At 39.0% G+C, this 15191-nt stretch overlaps 2 protein-coding genes across 2 annotated transcripts; both read right to left on the bottom strand.

Annotated features, from left to right (window-relative positions):
- Positions 1–2: 2 nt before the first annotated feature.
- Positions 3–4271, bottom strand: LOC143142459 (PI-PLC X domain-containing protein 1-like). The gene is made up of 7 exons (XM_076303358.1): positions 4002–4271; positions 3517–3646; positions 3188–3324; positions 2714–2842; positions 2292–2447; positions 1364–1547; positions 3–1251 (listed from the first exon to the last, which is right to left on the bottom strand). Exons 2-7 carry the CDS (start codon positions 3620–3622, stop codon positions 1016–1018), a joined length of 948 nt encoding a protein of 315 aa, XP_076159473.1. The 5' UTR covers positions 3623–3646; positions 4002–4271; the 3' UTR covers positions 3–1015.
- On the bottom strand, positions 4059–14424 carry LOC143141798 (PI-PLC X domain-containing protein 1-like). The gene is made up of 6 exons (XM_076302504.1): positions 14112–14424; positions 13630–13766; positions 13024–13152; positions 9384–9539; positions 8709–8898; positions 4059–4090 (listed from the first exon to the last, which is right to left on the bottom strand). The coding sequence occupies exons 1-6, from the start codon at positions 14194–14196 to the stop codon at positions 4059–4061; spliced, it is 729 nt and encodes a 242-aa protein (XP_076158619.1). The 5' UTR covers positions 14197–14424.
- Between the last annotated feature and the right edge of the window lie 767 nt (positions 14425–15191).

The following is a 15191-nucleotide window of genomic DNA, read 5'->3' as shown; positions in this document are numbered from 1 at the left end:
TTTTTTTTCAAAAAAAGAGCTTACAAAATTATTCAAAAAGACTAAAATGACAACCATGATTGATATACCTGTTTTTGGATGTATATGGGTATGTTTATTTACCACATGCGGGAACACCAAAACAAATAGGTGGTGTGTGGAAGCACTGGACAAGATAATCACTTAAGTAGAGTGTTAAGCACCTTAGTGTGTGAAAAGAGAGGAGGCACCTAAACTTAGACACCCTTTCACATGTTGAAACACAAATAAAGGCCAGATTTAACACCATAAATACATTACTGTGTTCAGCTGTGATAATATATAACTGATAGGCAGTATGTAAACTGAAATTTTGGACAGAACTGCTTACACGTTACAACTGCAACTTCTCTGCAAGACGTTCTGCAGTTCATCTTCCCCTAGATGGCGTTGTTTTCTCGATAACGTTAAAAAAAAGTGGCTTGCCTTATTACATCACGTAGGCTAAAGGCAATTTGCACGAGACATTAGCCTGTCTTCCAAAAACTCGCAAACTGTAGGTTGTTGTGGTGATTTAATACCTACATAGAGAAGCTGACCCAGAATGTCTCTTCACTTCAAATAAGAATAGGCTGCAACAATGATACTATCTTTGAATACACTCGCAAAAACACGGAAAACCTGAGAAGCCGGAAGAAGAAACACTGAACTGTAGGGACGTCAATAAAGTTCGAACAGTTTAAATACGTAGCCTGCAATATTAACCAGACAATACATGACAGCCTAAAAACACATTTCGAAACATGACTTAATAAGATTGAGATTGAGCAGACGCTTCTACACAGTCCTGGTTTTGTAAATAGAAAATACAAAGTGGTTTGGACCAAGTCATGAAGCCCACCTATTCTCCTTTGTGAGCATGGAGGACAGGGGAGCCTCAAATATCAATAGCGTTTTGCAATAACAGACAGCTCTGAGACTTGGAAACAGTTGTGCAAACAGGTGTGCATATGCTCACTGATATGAATGCATTTGGAGCAGATCAAACCAATGCAGATCAACAGAGAATTTGTTTGTTAAGTGCAATCACAATATGAACAAATTCATTGTCTCCCACAAAATCTGCACAGATGATGTTAAGACTTCTTTTACTTGGACCCGGATGCTGCTTCTTGACCCAGTCAAGTAAAAAGTTATAGGCTTTCAAAGTCATACTCCTCATAGTTTGGCAAGGATGCTGCATGACATATTGTACATCTTCTGTGAGGTTCATTCCAGCCACAAAAAATAACTCTGCAATAAAACAACAATAATAATAAAACATGGCAAAAGGGTATAGATAATATATGTATGTATTCTTCCACAGAATATTTTCAAAACATATCTATGTAAAAATATCCCAAACCTTTTGGCCTTCCACTTTCTTTCTGCCCCTCAAGAAATAAGATGAGATCCTTTGGGTCAGGCGTATTGGCCCACCAGTAATCAATCTTCGGCCAGAAGCCAGTGTATTTTTCTGCAACTGGGTTGTCATACGAGAGGATCACCTGATAGCCACATTCCCAGCACAGACTGAGGGAGGGGGTTTCCTGTAATTAACAGATGTTAATATAGTGGGGCCAAAGTAAGTGAAACTAAGTTGAGTAATTATGGTTTTTGTCATGTGACATATGAAGACACTTAGTGTGACAATTAACAGTAAACAGTTCAAGGTGAGCCCAGTCATACCGGAGGAAGTACTGTATGTTTGCAAAAACACACGTTCAAAGTACACTCAGTCTTTTCTCTTGCTCGTGTGCGATAATTTGCCTCAGCCAGATAACCTGATCTGTGGTTTTGTATTAAGATGTCATTTCTGACGTTCCCTATTACAGAAACAGTCAGTGCGGTGATCGGATTTGTTGTTATACTGACAACTGCTGTCTTGTTGGCAGCCAGGGTTATGGCCATTCAAACCAATATCTACTAATCGTCAAAGAGTAGAATAACGCTGATAGACACTTTCATACTAAAATTCAATGAGTTTAATACAGGTTGAATCTTAGTATGCATTGAAAGATTTGGCTGTTGAATATAATGCTGCAAATTTGAGGACTTTTCAAAAACCTTCCAGGCCAATTTTCTCCAATTCAAGGACCCAATATCCTTTCTACCACAAATTATATAAATGCAGGCATTTTCAATTACTTAAGTCTATTTATGTCTATTTTCAAAACACAAACTCTAATTCACAAACTTTCAAGGACTTCAAGGATCCATGGGAACCCTGTAAATAACAAAGAACCATGTCTGTGTCCCTGGTAAGCAAAGGATATTGATTCAGACTAACTCACTGTCTTGGGGCACAGTTTTTTCTCAAATAGTCCTCTCAGGAAGTAAATAAGTTCCAGGTGTTCTTCTTTATTCATGCCATCGAATGCTGAACATGCAATGATCACCAGCTCCTTAGGATGCTTCTGTAGCCATTGTGCCACATTTGTGACGGTGTCCTGTTGAGGCCAAAAAAGGGAGGGAGAAATGATGGGATATAGAGGAAGACAAAACATGAGTTATTTCATGACTGATGGGATATAGAAACACATTATTACAATATAATGGGTACCAAAGCATGCAAAAGTGTTTAGGCCTACTATAAAATAAAATAAGTTAAAAGTGTGCATCACTATGACAGATTTGTGAAGAGGGAAAGAATGAACGCTATTGCTACTGATTACATATGTTATGTTGTTTGTTAAGAAGGGGCGTCTGTCCTGACCTTCACAGTCTGCTTAGAGTAGATTCCATGGGCGAAATAGAAATGATCGTTGTCATCTTGTCTCTTATGAGCGACCCTCAGATCCAGGAACCGAATCCCCGCGTCAAGCTGATCTGAAATGTCCCATGTCTACAGATTCACATTAGAGGGAACCTCTAGTCACCCGGCTTTCCTGTTTGTTCATATGCTGGCTTTGCACACAAATATCTACAATGACACAGTCAACTACAATAGTATGTATGATAATAACTAGGTCTATGTGCAATGTTTATGTAGTACAATGATAGCACAATGAAAATAAAAGCCTGTCACATGTCAATAGGATGGTTAGTTTTGTGAGATTGTTGTGAGAGGTTATGATGAAGCCCACTCTTCGTGTGTAGATACTGTACAGCAACATGTAATATATTGAATTTACAGTGCTGTCATTCAGAATGAAGATGACCTACACATTCACCTTACTCAGAGACATACCTGGGTTGTGGCCCACCTCTTCACATAAGGGCGCGTGAAACAGGGGAAACAATGGTCTAGCATTCTCAAAAAGCAGGATGCAGACTGTACAATGGGCGAACGGTCATCCAGATGATAGGTCATTGTGTCGTGACTACCTGAAATTAAATACAGATGTCAATTGTCCACAAACATGTTAAAATGAATGTATTGCATTAAATAATCATGCTGAAGGTATTCATAAAGAAAAGGATGGAAGTCATAAAAATGATCACAGTTCATAAACTAAGCACTTTATGAATTTTTTTTATTATAAAATGGTCATATGTTTTCAGAGCACTAAGACTCACCTGGGATGGCGAGGTTCCATAGTGGTACCCTCCAGAGTTTATCTGGAAGATGTGACATCCAGTCCGCACAATCCGTCTCGTCCGTCATGTTCGAGCCCCTCTCCATGTATTCAGTTCATTAGGACAATACCTAAAATATAATTGATGGCAGACAGCGTTATTGGTTAAACCTTTAAACAAATGGCATTTGTATCATAAGCCTATCGTAAATCTTTTACAGTCCGCAAACTTTTTTGCAAACGCCCCTGGAGGAGGTCCCCGGTCACAGGAGGCTAGCCTACTGTACGCCTACCACTGTCTGGTGACAGCGAAAGCACAGTGAAATGCACTGTATTAAATATTTGTATGGCATACAAACAAAACCAGTTTAGGTCTTGGTGTTTAGCTTTTGTGGTGAAGTGAAGAGCCCACGGAAGACAACGCTCTTTGTTTTCCGTGGCATCTCGCTGTTAAGACACGATTGTTCCTATCTCGGCCAAACCTACCTGGACTCCATGTGCAACTCCATACACATTTAGGCGACATTCGAGTTATATTATAGCCTAGCGGAGTAACGCCTCCCGCAACCGGAAAGCTGTAGGCGAACACGAGTAAAAGCAAGACATTCTCGTGACATTCGTTGTGCTGACAACTCATCTGAAAATTTGACGTGGAAAGTTAGGGACTGTGTGAAATTGTAAAATCCGAGTTCAGTGAACCGGTGTGGGATCCGCAAACTGGTCACATGGATTTATTCAAGCTAAAATACACGTAGGCTTAAATGAGCCTTACAAAAACTTTAAACTTTATAGTTTAGGCTATGTCTAGAATACTGCTTTCTCCGTTCTTGGTGAATATTTTTCCACCTGAAAAACCTTTTGAGGACAAAATAATAGGCTGCACTGCTGTATGGTTCTTTTAGACCAGGGGTCTCAAACACCCGGCCCGCGGGCCAAATCCGGCCCGCGTCCGGCCTAATTCCGGCCCGCGACGTATGTCAAAATAATAATGTAATCCTGTTCTGTTCTGTTCCGGCCCTTGAGACTTTTTAATTGTGACAAACAACGATACTGATTAAAATAGACGATAGTTCCAAGTACGGTGACAAATCTCTTTGTACTCTGCTCCACTATGTGCTAGACATCCAGAGCTTCATTCAAACCCAAAATCGCTGCGCAAAGTTTTCAGGAAATATTACACGCGAGAAACAAAGACGTGCATTTGTAATGACGCGGAAGCGATGCAGGCCATAGTGTTGCAGAAATTGAAGCAGAAATAGGCCTACACCAAATGTTGAAAAACGTTTACGTGTGATGAAGTCTTAGGTAGGCTATGTTATTCACCTATTCTAAATCTGAAGGAGAATATCCTTTTGGAGATTATGATCGATCGTCTATTGAATGGAGGTGCGTCTGCGTGTATACGACGGTGTCCACTATACCATGCTTATTTCGACCCTCTGCCCAACATAGCTTGGAGGTTGCAGTGGTAATCTTGATGATAGTGTCCGTAATGGACGTGGTACAGACAGCAGGGCTAGTAGAAATAGGGCTCAAAACTACAAAGTCACCCGCAATATGATGCGAACTTCTGGGTACTCAGATTACCCGCGATAGGAACTGATTTGACCAGAATACTTTATTGTAGGCCTTGTGGTTTAGAAACCATATACATCTTAGGTGTTGGTATACATCTTAGGTGTTTTCCTGTTAATTTGTTATGTGGGCAATATGAAAAAAGGAAAGTAAACCTGCTCAAATATGTTCATCCAGTATTTATTGAAAGGTGCATAATTTCAGGTGCTTGCCATCCAGTGCCAAATTAGATGGGTAAATGTACCCCCTTCATAAACTTTTGTTTAACTCAAAGATTTTTACATTTACAGTAGGACTTTATCTCTGACCACTTTCAAGCCATGGCCTTTTGAAATTTTGATATAAAAATCCAACACATACCTGTTTTTATGCTTTTCATTTGTTTTATAATTTGTATTAATATTTATTTTATCATTATTTTATTTATAAGCTAAGGTTGCTAGCACAGGTGTCTAAAACTAGATAAAAACACTTGCACTTTCTGTTTGCATTGTGGTATTTGAAAAAAAGAACATCGCATTTTCAGAAATAGCCGGCCCTCCAATCAGATGACGTTGGCAGAATTGGCCCCCAGCTCATTTGAGTTTGAGACCCCTGTTTTAGACTGAGGTAGACTAAGGTAGCCTACAGTTACAGGCAGTGCAGTCAGTTAGGCTACAACATCAGAAGCAACAACAAATGGACATACCTGGATCACTCAAATATTCTGATATATAGGCCACACTGGCTGTTTAGATAGTTTACTGAGATTTGAAACACATCAATATGGTTAGTCAATATAATGCTTTATTACACCCATAACTCATATTTAATCTTTACCACTGGGTTGGTGATAAGATGTCTTTTTTCTTCTCAAAGCCTGCTTTATCAGCTTTATTCCAATGTTAACACAGGGTAGCCTACATTTTGTGGATACTCATGCAAACACTCAAGTCCTGGAATGACCTCAGTATCACACACAGTTTTAGGTGTTTCCTGTTCAAGGCTGACCACAGTATGACTCCTCAGTCAGTATGACATCTGTCAAATTATATCCCAGGGATAGATGTGGTATAGGATTTAAAATAAAAGGTTTTGAAGAAAATATTTTAAATCAATACATAAATAGAATCGCTCAAGTAGATTACTGAGCATTGCTAGTCACTTCTGTGGCTCTGTGAGATGTTGTTTGGTAAAAGGTCTCGTGAACAGTTATAACTTCCTATCAGGCTCAACCAACCCACACTGACTGATTTACGGGTCACCACAGTGAAGGAAGCAAGAACAAGATTTTTACAAAGTAGACTGACTTAGAATGTAAGGAGAAACAAGTAAAACTAGATGTACCGCAAAGCGGTATAACATGACCGTCACTCAGTCCTGCACATTCTCTCCACAAAAATAAATTACGCTTGTCAATTTGTCTCCATCTCCTTCTCCATCCCCTACTCTGCAATTTTTGTTTATAAGTGTGTGCATGTTTGCTTTTGTATATATGTGTGTGTGCATGCGTGTACGTGTTTGTGTGTGTGTGCGTGCGTGTGTGCATGCGTGTGAGTCTGTGCCTGTGTGTGTGTGCATGTCTACTATGTGTGTATGTGTGTGCGTGTGTCTTTGTGTGTGCGAGTGTGATTGTGTGCGTACCTGTGTGTGTGAGTCTATGCGTTCGTGTGTGTGTGCATGTGCATGCACATGCATGTCTACTGGTGTATGTGTGTGCATGTTTATGTGTGTGTGTGTGTTTATGTGTGTGTGCATGCATGTGTGTGTGTGATTGTGTGCATACCTGTGTGTGTGTGTGTATGTGTGTCTGTGCTAGGTTTTAGTAAAGCATGGTTAGTGGAATAGCTGTTCCATATGGTCTCGCGTGCAAGCAGATTCTTTCAAATGCGCCGGTGCCAGTGACCATCAAAATACCGATGCACTGTTTGAAGTCACTCTGCTTGCTGTTAAAGGGAATGACTGATGTCACTCTCATTGGTTTAAAGGATGTTAGGCCCAAAACACACCCATGACTGATTAAGAAACATAAGGCCCACCTTCTTGCGCTGGACTTTTGATAACGTTTCATAACTAAACCACACCCAATGTGAACTGGACAAACAATTTGACAATTTGTTTAAACTTTTCGCTAGTGACCATGCATTTTAAACTGTCAAAATATAGCCCTGTGTGTGTGTGTGTGTGTGTGTGCGCCTGCATGTGTGTGTTTGCATGTGTTTATGATTGTGTGTGTGTGCGTGCGTAGTGTACAGTTATTAAATGTCCACATATATTAATTTATTGTATGAATGGAATTCCACAAAACTTGGCATGCATTCAGAGGGTGTCATAATCCTTAAAAAAAAATTCAGCTTTGTCTCCATCTCCTTCTCCATCCCCTACTCTGCAATTTTTGTTTATAAGTGTGTGCATGTTTGCTTTTGTATATATGTGTGTGTGCATGCGTGTACGTGTAAAACATTTCAGTTTTGAACATTTCAGACAAATATACCTGCAATTACAATGCTTTGTTTTTTGCTTTTTCATGTTTAATTAGGTGGCATAAATTAATGTATTGTATGGCTCCCCATGAATGGAATTTCATGATACAGTATGCATAGACAAACAGAAAACAACTCTTTGATGAAAGTTATCATGGTGTTTCTAGCTATTCCAATTTACAACACTTGTCCCTAGAAGGGCTTTTATGACTATGCAGTAAAAGAGATAGATAGCAATAAAGTATACTTTAAAGAAGTATAAAAGAACAAAGGAAAGAAAAGAAAGATACAATGCAAATGGTTAAACACAGAGGAGGCATGAGTACAAGATTGTTGCGGAATTACCATGATTTGGTGATATCCAGAATTATACATACTTTACCTCTGACACTTCGATGAGCTCACCTACATTCAAGGGTTGTGTTGCAGCTGATTTATTAATGGAAAAACAGAATTGTTGTTTAGTGTTTAAACACTAGGTGTTTAGTGTTGATTCAAGCCAAGTAGGCTAGACATTTTTGTATTTAGTTTGTCTACAACAAAATTGTATGTATATTACCAGATGCATACAGCACATCTGTATCATCAGCATACATCTGGAGACCTACTGTACATCAGGGCATATGTCTGACAAGTCATTAATATATGGAATGAAAGGTACAGGACGGAACAGTACCCTCCGGAACAGTACCCTCCCTGTTCCCTATTCCCTTTTAGAAGTGTCTCTTATCAGGTTTTTAAATTCTTTTATCTTTCCTGCTTAAGTGAATGAATGAAATGACTTGATCATTTTTTCCGATTGATCTCAATGACAAGCTGGACAAATTGATTAACACCCACAAAATCAGCAGTGATAATGTTGATGCATCCTTTGCCTTGACCACAGTGTTGCCTTTTGACCCAGGCTAGTAACTCTGGATAAGCAGCAAGAGTCATTTCCTTTATGGATGACAATAGGTTTGCCGCCACATAGTCTGAATTTGGAGTGAGGTTCAGACCTGACACGAAGAAGGTATCTAGGATCCAGCAGTCAGGTAAACAGACAGACAAACAGGCAAACAGAAATTAACTTTCAATTCTACACACAACAATAGGTAGCAAACAATAACAACAACAATAATAATAATAATAATAATAATAATAATAATAGACTTGCCATCTTGTCCTTTTCCCTTCAAGCGGTCATCCAAGTATTGTATAACCTTACTTGCTGATGTCCTGTCTTGGTCAGACCACCAGTAGTCAATCTCTGGCCACAGCTCCTGGTGGCCAGAAGCTGCTGAATGGGCGTAGGAAAGGATCACTTGATATCCATTATCCCAGCAGTGCTGAAGAGAGAGGCTCGCCTGGAGGAAACAAGCAGATATAAGCATAAGAAACACTCTTAAAACGAATGTGTTGAAAAAACACACTTGTGTTCTTTTTTTTAACACATCTCTGTGTCCAGATAGGGACAACACAGTTTGTGTTGTTCTCTTTATTTATTTGTTACACAATATGTGTTGAAAATAACACAATATGTGTTGAAAATAACACAACTTGCTTGCATTGAAAACAACACAACTTGCGTTGTTTTTTTTAACACATCTCTGTGTCCAAATAGGGACACATTCAAATAGGAACACATTCATTTTAAGAATGTACTCTTGTGTGTATTAGGCAACTGGCATCACATGTTTCTAACAGGAATGTCCTCGCAAAACAATCTTTTCCTCAACCATAAATAGACCTACAGTATGCTACAGCAGCAATGCAAGTATACAAAAGAATTCACTTAAAATGTGATTTACTTATTATTATTGCAGGAAAATGTCAAATGAAATGCATAAACCATTTTAGGGCAGAGTTTCTTCCCAAAGAGCTGGATCAGTTGGGCAATGAAACTCTGATGATCACTGACATCCACACCATCGAATGTTGAGCAGGCGAGAATGATAACCTCCTTTGGGTGGCCTGCCAACCACTGATGAACTTTGTTGAAGGTTTCCTATGGGAGCATGAGAATCCAAGGTAAATACATATCTGTATAAGCCTGCCCTGAATATGGAGCGCATACATTTTTCTGACATACTGTATGTCTTACAGTATGTCATATATGTAATATATGTAATACAGGTCTGGAAAAATGTAAAAGACCACTGCACATCTTTCTGATGTCATCTTATGGTTGCTGAGTTACATTCGAATGAGGTGATGAGGTGGTTGGAGTGTTTTATACATTTCTAAAAAATAAATGACTGAAATGACTGAAAACATAACAAAATGTGGAAAACTTGAAAGGGTCTGAAAACTTTCCAGTTCCGTTTTTTGGGGGAGATTAGTAAAAAGTGTGTTGCAGTAGTCTAACCTGCTAGTGATAAAGGCATGGATTAGTTTTTCCGCAGTTTTGCAATGTTTCTCAGGTGGAAATAGGCTGTCTGAGTAACTTTACTGATATGGGGCTTCAAGCTTAACTCTGCATCTATATAAGTATAAGTATAAGTATAAGCAGTGTTGCCACAGTTACCTTGAAAAAGTAATCTGATTACTGATTACTGATTACTCCTTTAAAAAGTAACTTAGTTACTTTACTGATTACTTGATTTTAAAAGTAACTAAGTTAGATTACAAGTTACTTTATTAGTTACTTTCAGCAGCTGCCGACAACACCCCCAACGCCTCAACATAAAAATGATAACGGTTTTGTCAATACTCAATATACTGGAAGTGCATTTTAACAGCAATGTATAGCAGACATCCCAACCTAACCTACTTAGATACTGAAATTCAGATGTTTGTTCAATAATGTCTAAGTACACCAAATAAGGAAGGCCTATTGATAGAAACTGTTATAGTAAAATATGTAGATTTTTTTTCATGTAGCCTTGGCAACTAGCCATCTTGTAGCCTATAGGCCTGAATAATATGCAAATGAAATTACACTTGTTAAACTCACCTCAACAAGTCTTTTGCAATCATTTAACCCACCGTGAGCAATGCTAATCTTTTGAGACAATTGGGTACACTTTTGTGTAGTCTGGTGTGAAATGGGTCTTAAATCTTCCTTTTTGAGGGGCACTGACGCTGCCATGACGCTTCTGTTCCTAGATACACTGACTGAACTGATTAATTATGTTTGGGAGAAAAGAGATATAAGCTCTTACACTGAAAACGGATTGGTTGATTTAGCAAAACAGACCAGGATGCTCTCTGTCTTGGATGCGCTTCAGGCACAAACGCACCACTCCTCTCTCTCTCCCTCTCCGTTGTGTGCGCATTAAGCTATGCACACGCGATTTGAAGCAAAGATTCTAGAATCTTTGATTTGAAGTCCGGTCTGGCTTGCGTGCTCTTGTTCGCTCTAGGTTCCGGGAGATTTTATGTAATTTGCGGGCGTCAGGAAGCCGCTATCAATATGTGGGAGACTCACAAAACTTCGGGAGACTTGGGATGTCTAGCTAGACAGCACTTTGTCGCCAGCACAGAATGTACAATGTACCTTAATGTTGTCATGTTTAACTGACACAAACTCAAAGTAATGACTGATGAAATGTGCATCTCTCTCTCTCGTTGTTTACGTTTGTGTCGCTGCACGTGAATTGTCCTCATGCTGAAAACGTGAGCATAGCCTCTACATGACATTAATACCCAAGACAAGAAGAAAGCAAAGAATATATCTTTTTATTAAGGATCATGACAAAAATAGTAACGCACAGTAACTTAGATAAGTAACTTTAATCTGATTACTGGTTTGTAAATAGTAGCGCGTTAGATTACTCGTTACTGAAAAAGTGGTAAAAATAGACTAACGCGTTACTAAGTAACGCGTTACTGGCATCACTGAGTATAAGTATAAGTATAAGTATAAGTATATATACTCTTTTGATCCTGTGAGGGAAATTTGGTCTGCATTTATCCCAATCTGTGAATTAGTGAAACACACTCAGCACACAGTGAAGTGAAGCACACACTAATCCCGGTGCAGTGAGCTGCCTGCATCAACAGCGGCGTTCGGGGAGCAGTGAGGGGTTAGGTGCCTTGCTCAAGGGAACTTCAGCCGTTCCTACTGGTTGGGGTTACAAGTCCGAAGTGCTATCCAGTAGGCCACAGCTGCCCCCATCTAAGATGACACCTAGGCTTGCTACTTTTGGTTTGACCTGGTGTGCCAGGTTCCCAAGCTTACTAAGAACAATTGTCTCGCTTTGATTTTGGTCCAACCAAAAGTACCTTTTGTCATCATTTAGTTTAAATTTGTTTTTTCTCATCCACTGATTAATGGAGGTTAAGCATGTGATAAGGGAGCAAAGGCCATCTGGCTTGACTCCACAGAAATATATAATTGGGATTCATCTGCATAGCTGTGAAAGTTTACATTATGCTGACTTATGATGTTTCCTAACGAAAGTATAGGGAAAAGAGCAGGGGACCAAGGCAGATCCCCTGGGCCACACCGAAAGGCAAGTCATGTTTTACAGACACATGATCTCCTAGACTAACTAAATATCTGCCAGTTATGTAGGTTTGAAACCAGTTTAAAACATTGTCAGAGAGACCTTCGCAGGGCGGTGAATTAGAATGTTATGATCAATGGTGTCGAATGCCGCGCTCAAATCTAGAAGAATAAGGATTGAGACTTTGTTTAAGTCAGTGGCCAGTCTGAGATCATTGATTATTTTTACTAGGGCCGTTTCTGTGCTGTGTTTTGATCTAAAACCTGATTGGAATTGTTTACAAGGATACTGTTTACATTGAGGGAGGTATGTAGGGAGGCTGTACTATAAGTTATTACATTATGTTACCAATAGCCTCCCTTAAAGAAACTACTTTTTTTGAAGAAGTCTGCAAATTCTTTGCATCTTAGAGAGGATGCCTGACTGCCTGACTGAGTGTGTCAAAAGGTGTTTGATGCAGTAGCCTGTCAATGGTGGATAACAACATCCTATAGTTTCCACTATTTTCAGCAATTACCTTAGAGAAGTGGATCATTCTCTCATTCCAAATAGCTCTATTATAATTTGATATTTTTTCTTTTAAAATGGCACGGTGAACCTGTAACTTAGTTTTTCTCCATGTTCTCTCAGCTTTTCTACAGGATCTTTTTAAGTCAGAGTGAGGGCGATATACTCAAAGGAAGCAAAATTGCCAAAATTGGCTCTAGTGCAAGTATATTTGTTTGAGAGAATGGTGGCAATTCCAGCCCCTTGTTTACCCTGGGGGACAGGTTTCAGCAAGAACAGCTTCACTGTCTGAAGTTAGCCAGGTTTCAACAAGATGCTGACAAATCCTGATAGATTTTTCATTCATTATTTTAGGGAGACTAACTCAATCAGACACAACTGGACACTGAACTCATCAGGTGATAAACAGACAGTTCAATGCACAGATTCTCCTTAACTAGTTCACTCTTCCGTATTGAGTGGTTCACGACATTATATTTGTCTCAGTTTGAAAGAACAAGGCAACAAAGTGTGTGTGTTTGTTAAGACCCTTACCTCCACAGTAACTGTAGTGTAGAGTGCATGGGCAAAGTACAAGATGTGAGTGACATCATTTGGCTTACAAGCAATTCTCAAATCAAAATACCGAACACCTGCATCCAGCTGCTGAATGATATTTAGTTCCTAGAAAACAACAAGAACAGTGTCACACATCTACAAACACACACACAAAAACGTTAACTTGAAGCACCACTGAACGCACTACATCAAGTCACAGCTCACACTTTTGTTCTCCTGAAGAAATGTGTTGGTTAGAATTGATTCAGTCCTCAGTGACTATACAGTCTATAAATCTATAGGTTTGTTAAGTAAGAAGACTGTGGGCCCTAATTTGAAAAGTATAAACCAAAGCTAATTTAATAATTGGACAAAATCAGTTTGCTAATGTGACACCAGGGGCAAGACCTTAACCACACACATTGATGAGTCGATGAGCGATTTACATTAAATTAGGGCTCTATGTGTGAATAGCTTTGTTTGAGAGCACACACTGAACAGTTGGAGCACCAATAGGAGCAGTTAGCTGAATTTGGCTGAAAAAGAAAAGGATTAGAGTTGTGGACTACACCTAGGTAAATCTGTACTGAAGTAATTCTGTACCTGTGTTGTGGCCCACCTCTCGACAATGTCTTCGACAAAATGACCGAAGACTTTTTTCAGGATCTTCAGCAATTCGGATGCATTGGGCTCCAAATCCGACGAGCCATCCAGACAGTAGGTCATGGTGTGATGACTTCCTGGAAATGTAAAGCATGTAGGCTACAGATATGTTTGACAAACAAACTATCAAACAAACAAACAAACAAACAAGCAAACAAAAATGTAGCCTATTTCTTCCTTGCATTATATAACAAATGATCATTCATTCATTTCCAATTATACATGCAGTACCTATAATCCCTATTTGTATTATATGCAGGAAGAAGAAAAATGCAAAATCTCTCTCCCACAAAATTGCCTTAGGACACAAGATGCAGCATTAACTTCAGAATGCCATGGTAGTTAAGGGCTGAACACAACTAGTTGTTTGTGTCTCAAGACGATGTTGAAAGCCACTATCTGCTGAGGAAACCTGTACTCACCAGGTATGGCGAGGTCCCATAGGAGAACTGAATGGAGCTCAGTAGGCAGCTGGGACATCCAGTCGGGCAGATCAAGCTTTTCCATTATTATTCATCAAAACAACACAACTGCAGTTTGTTTGATATCACCTGGAATGCCCATTGAAAAATGAAAATGTGTAAAAATCAAGATGAACTATTTAGGGTTGATTCAGTCAAAGTGCAAAGCCCTATTTAATAGATTCAGATATTTCAACACCATTTTGATTTGTTCCAGCAGTTTGGTGGAGCAACTTATCCTACATGAAACGGCAATAATGCAATAAACGTATCATAAAATAATTACATTCAGATACAATTTGATGGAAACAACAAAAAGAGAAGAAAAGCTATCAAAGAGAAAATAAGATCTACTTTATAAAATAATATTTACTTATCAATAGCTGGACTTACATTTATAAAAGGCTAGAATGTTTTTGTCTAAAGTAATGTCTTACCATATAGTTTTGTGAAATCGATGTTTGTATGCACGGCTCTTGTCCAACCAGTTTCAGGTCAGTGTGAGAAATCTGACCAAGGTTTTAAACCAAACCTAGGAATAGGCTCCAGGAAAGTTATAGATGCATACATGCAAATGCGTGCAGGTATGCAAAAGGAAGACACTCTGCTCACTCATGCTTGGTTTAGGGGTGTGTCTATGGAAGGAGCTGGGGTGGGCAGTACCCCCCCCGAAGAAATTATATATGACAGGCGACAAATGTGTTGAACTGCTCACAAAGTACACATAGAGTCCTACTGTTCACTGGGTGTTTAGTATCACTATCACTGAGTAATCATTCGGTTGTTTTTTGTCTTTTAATTATTACTTTTTAAACACTTTTATTGCCCTTTTAGTTACTATTACCTTGTGTGTTTTATGTTTTCTTTTTAATTCTTTACTTCTTAAACTATTCTTTGACTATTCTATGCTTTTACTAGCTATTACTGTTTGCTTTTGTTTTGCCTGTGTATGAAATGTGCTATATTAAAAAACTTGTCACGCCGATACCACACGCATATCACATCATATGAAAGAGCAAGACCTAAGTTTTCCAATGCTAT

Source organism: Alosa pseudoharengus, unplaced genomic scaffold (assembly GCF_046254945.1).
Source record: "Alosa pseudoharengus isolate Yale_2024_CS ecotype anadromous, Long Island Sound unplaced genomic scaffold, YU_APseudo_1.1 YU_APseudo_1.1_scf_24, whole genome shotgun sequence".
Lineage (NCBI taxonomy): Eukaryota > Metazoa > Chordata > Actinopteri > Clupeiformes > Clupeidae > Alosa > Alosa pseudoharengus.
The sequence above is the reverse complement of the archived record's forward strand: the minus strand, read 5'-3'. Positions and strand labels throughout refer to the sequence as shown.

What these genes read in the sequence shown, in the direction of transcription:
- LOC143142459 (XM_076303358.1), bottom strand. Translation starts at nt 3,622, where the DNA reads ATGGAGAGGGGCTCGAACATGACGGACGAGACGGATTGTGCGGACTGG. An exon ending in AGAGGTGGGCCACAACCCAG is followed by an intron (nt 2,843 to 3,187) that starts GTATGTCTCTGA and finishes GTGAATCTGTAG; the next exon opens with ACATGGGACATTTCAGATCA. An exon ending in AGAAAGTGGAAGGCCAAAAG is followed by an intron (nt 1,252 to 1,363) that starts GTTTGGGATATT and finishes GTTTTATTGCAG; the next exon opens with AGTTATTTTTTGTGGCTGGA.
- LOC143141798 (XM_076302504.1), bottom strand. Translation starts at nt 14,196, where the DNA reads ATGGAAAAGCTTGATCTGCCCGACTGGATGTCCCAGCTGCCTACTGAG. An exon ending in AGAGGTGGGCCACAACACAG is followed by an intron (nt 13,153 to 13,629) that starts GTACAGAATTAC and finishes GTTGTTTTCTAG; the next exon opens with GAACTAAATATCATTCAGCA. An exon ending in ACACTACAGTTACTGTGGAG is followed by an intron (nt 9,540 to 13,023) that starts GTAAGGGTCTTA and finishes ATGCTCCCATAG; the next exon opens with GAAACCTTCAACAAAGTTCA.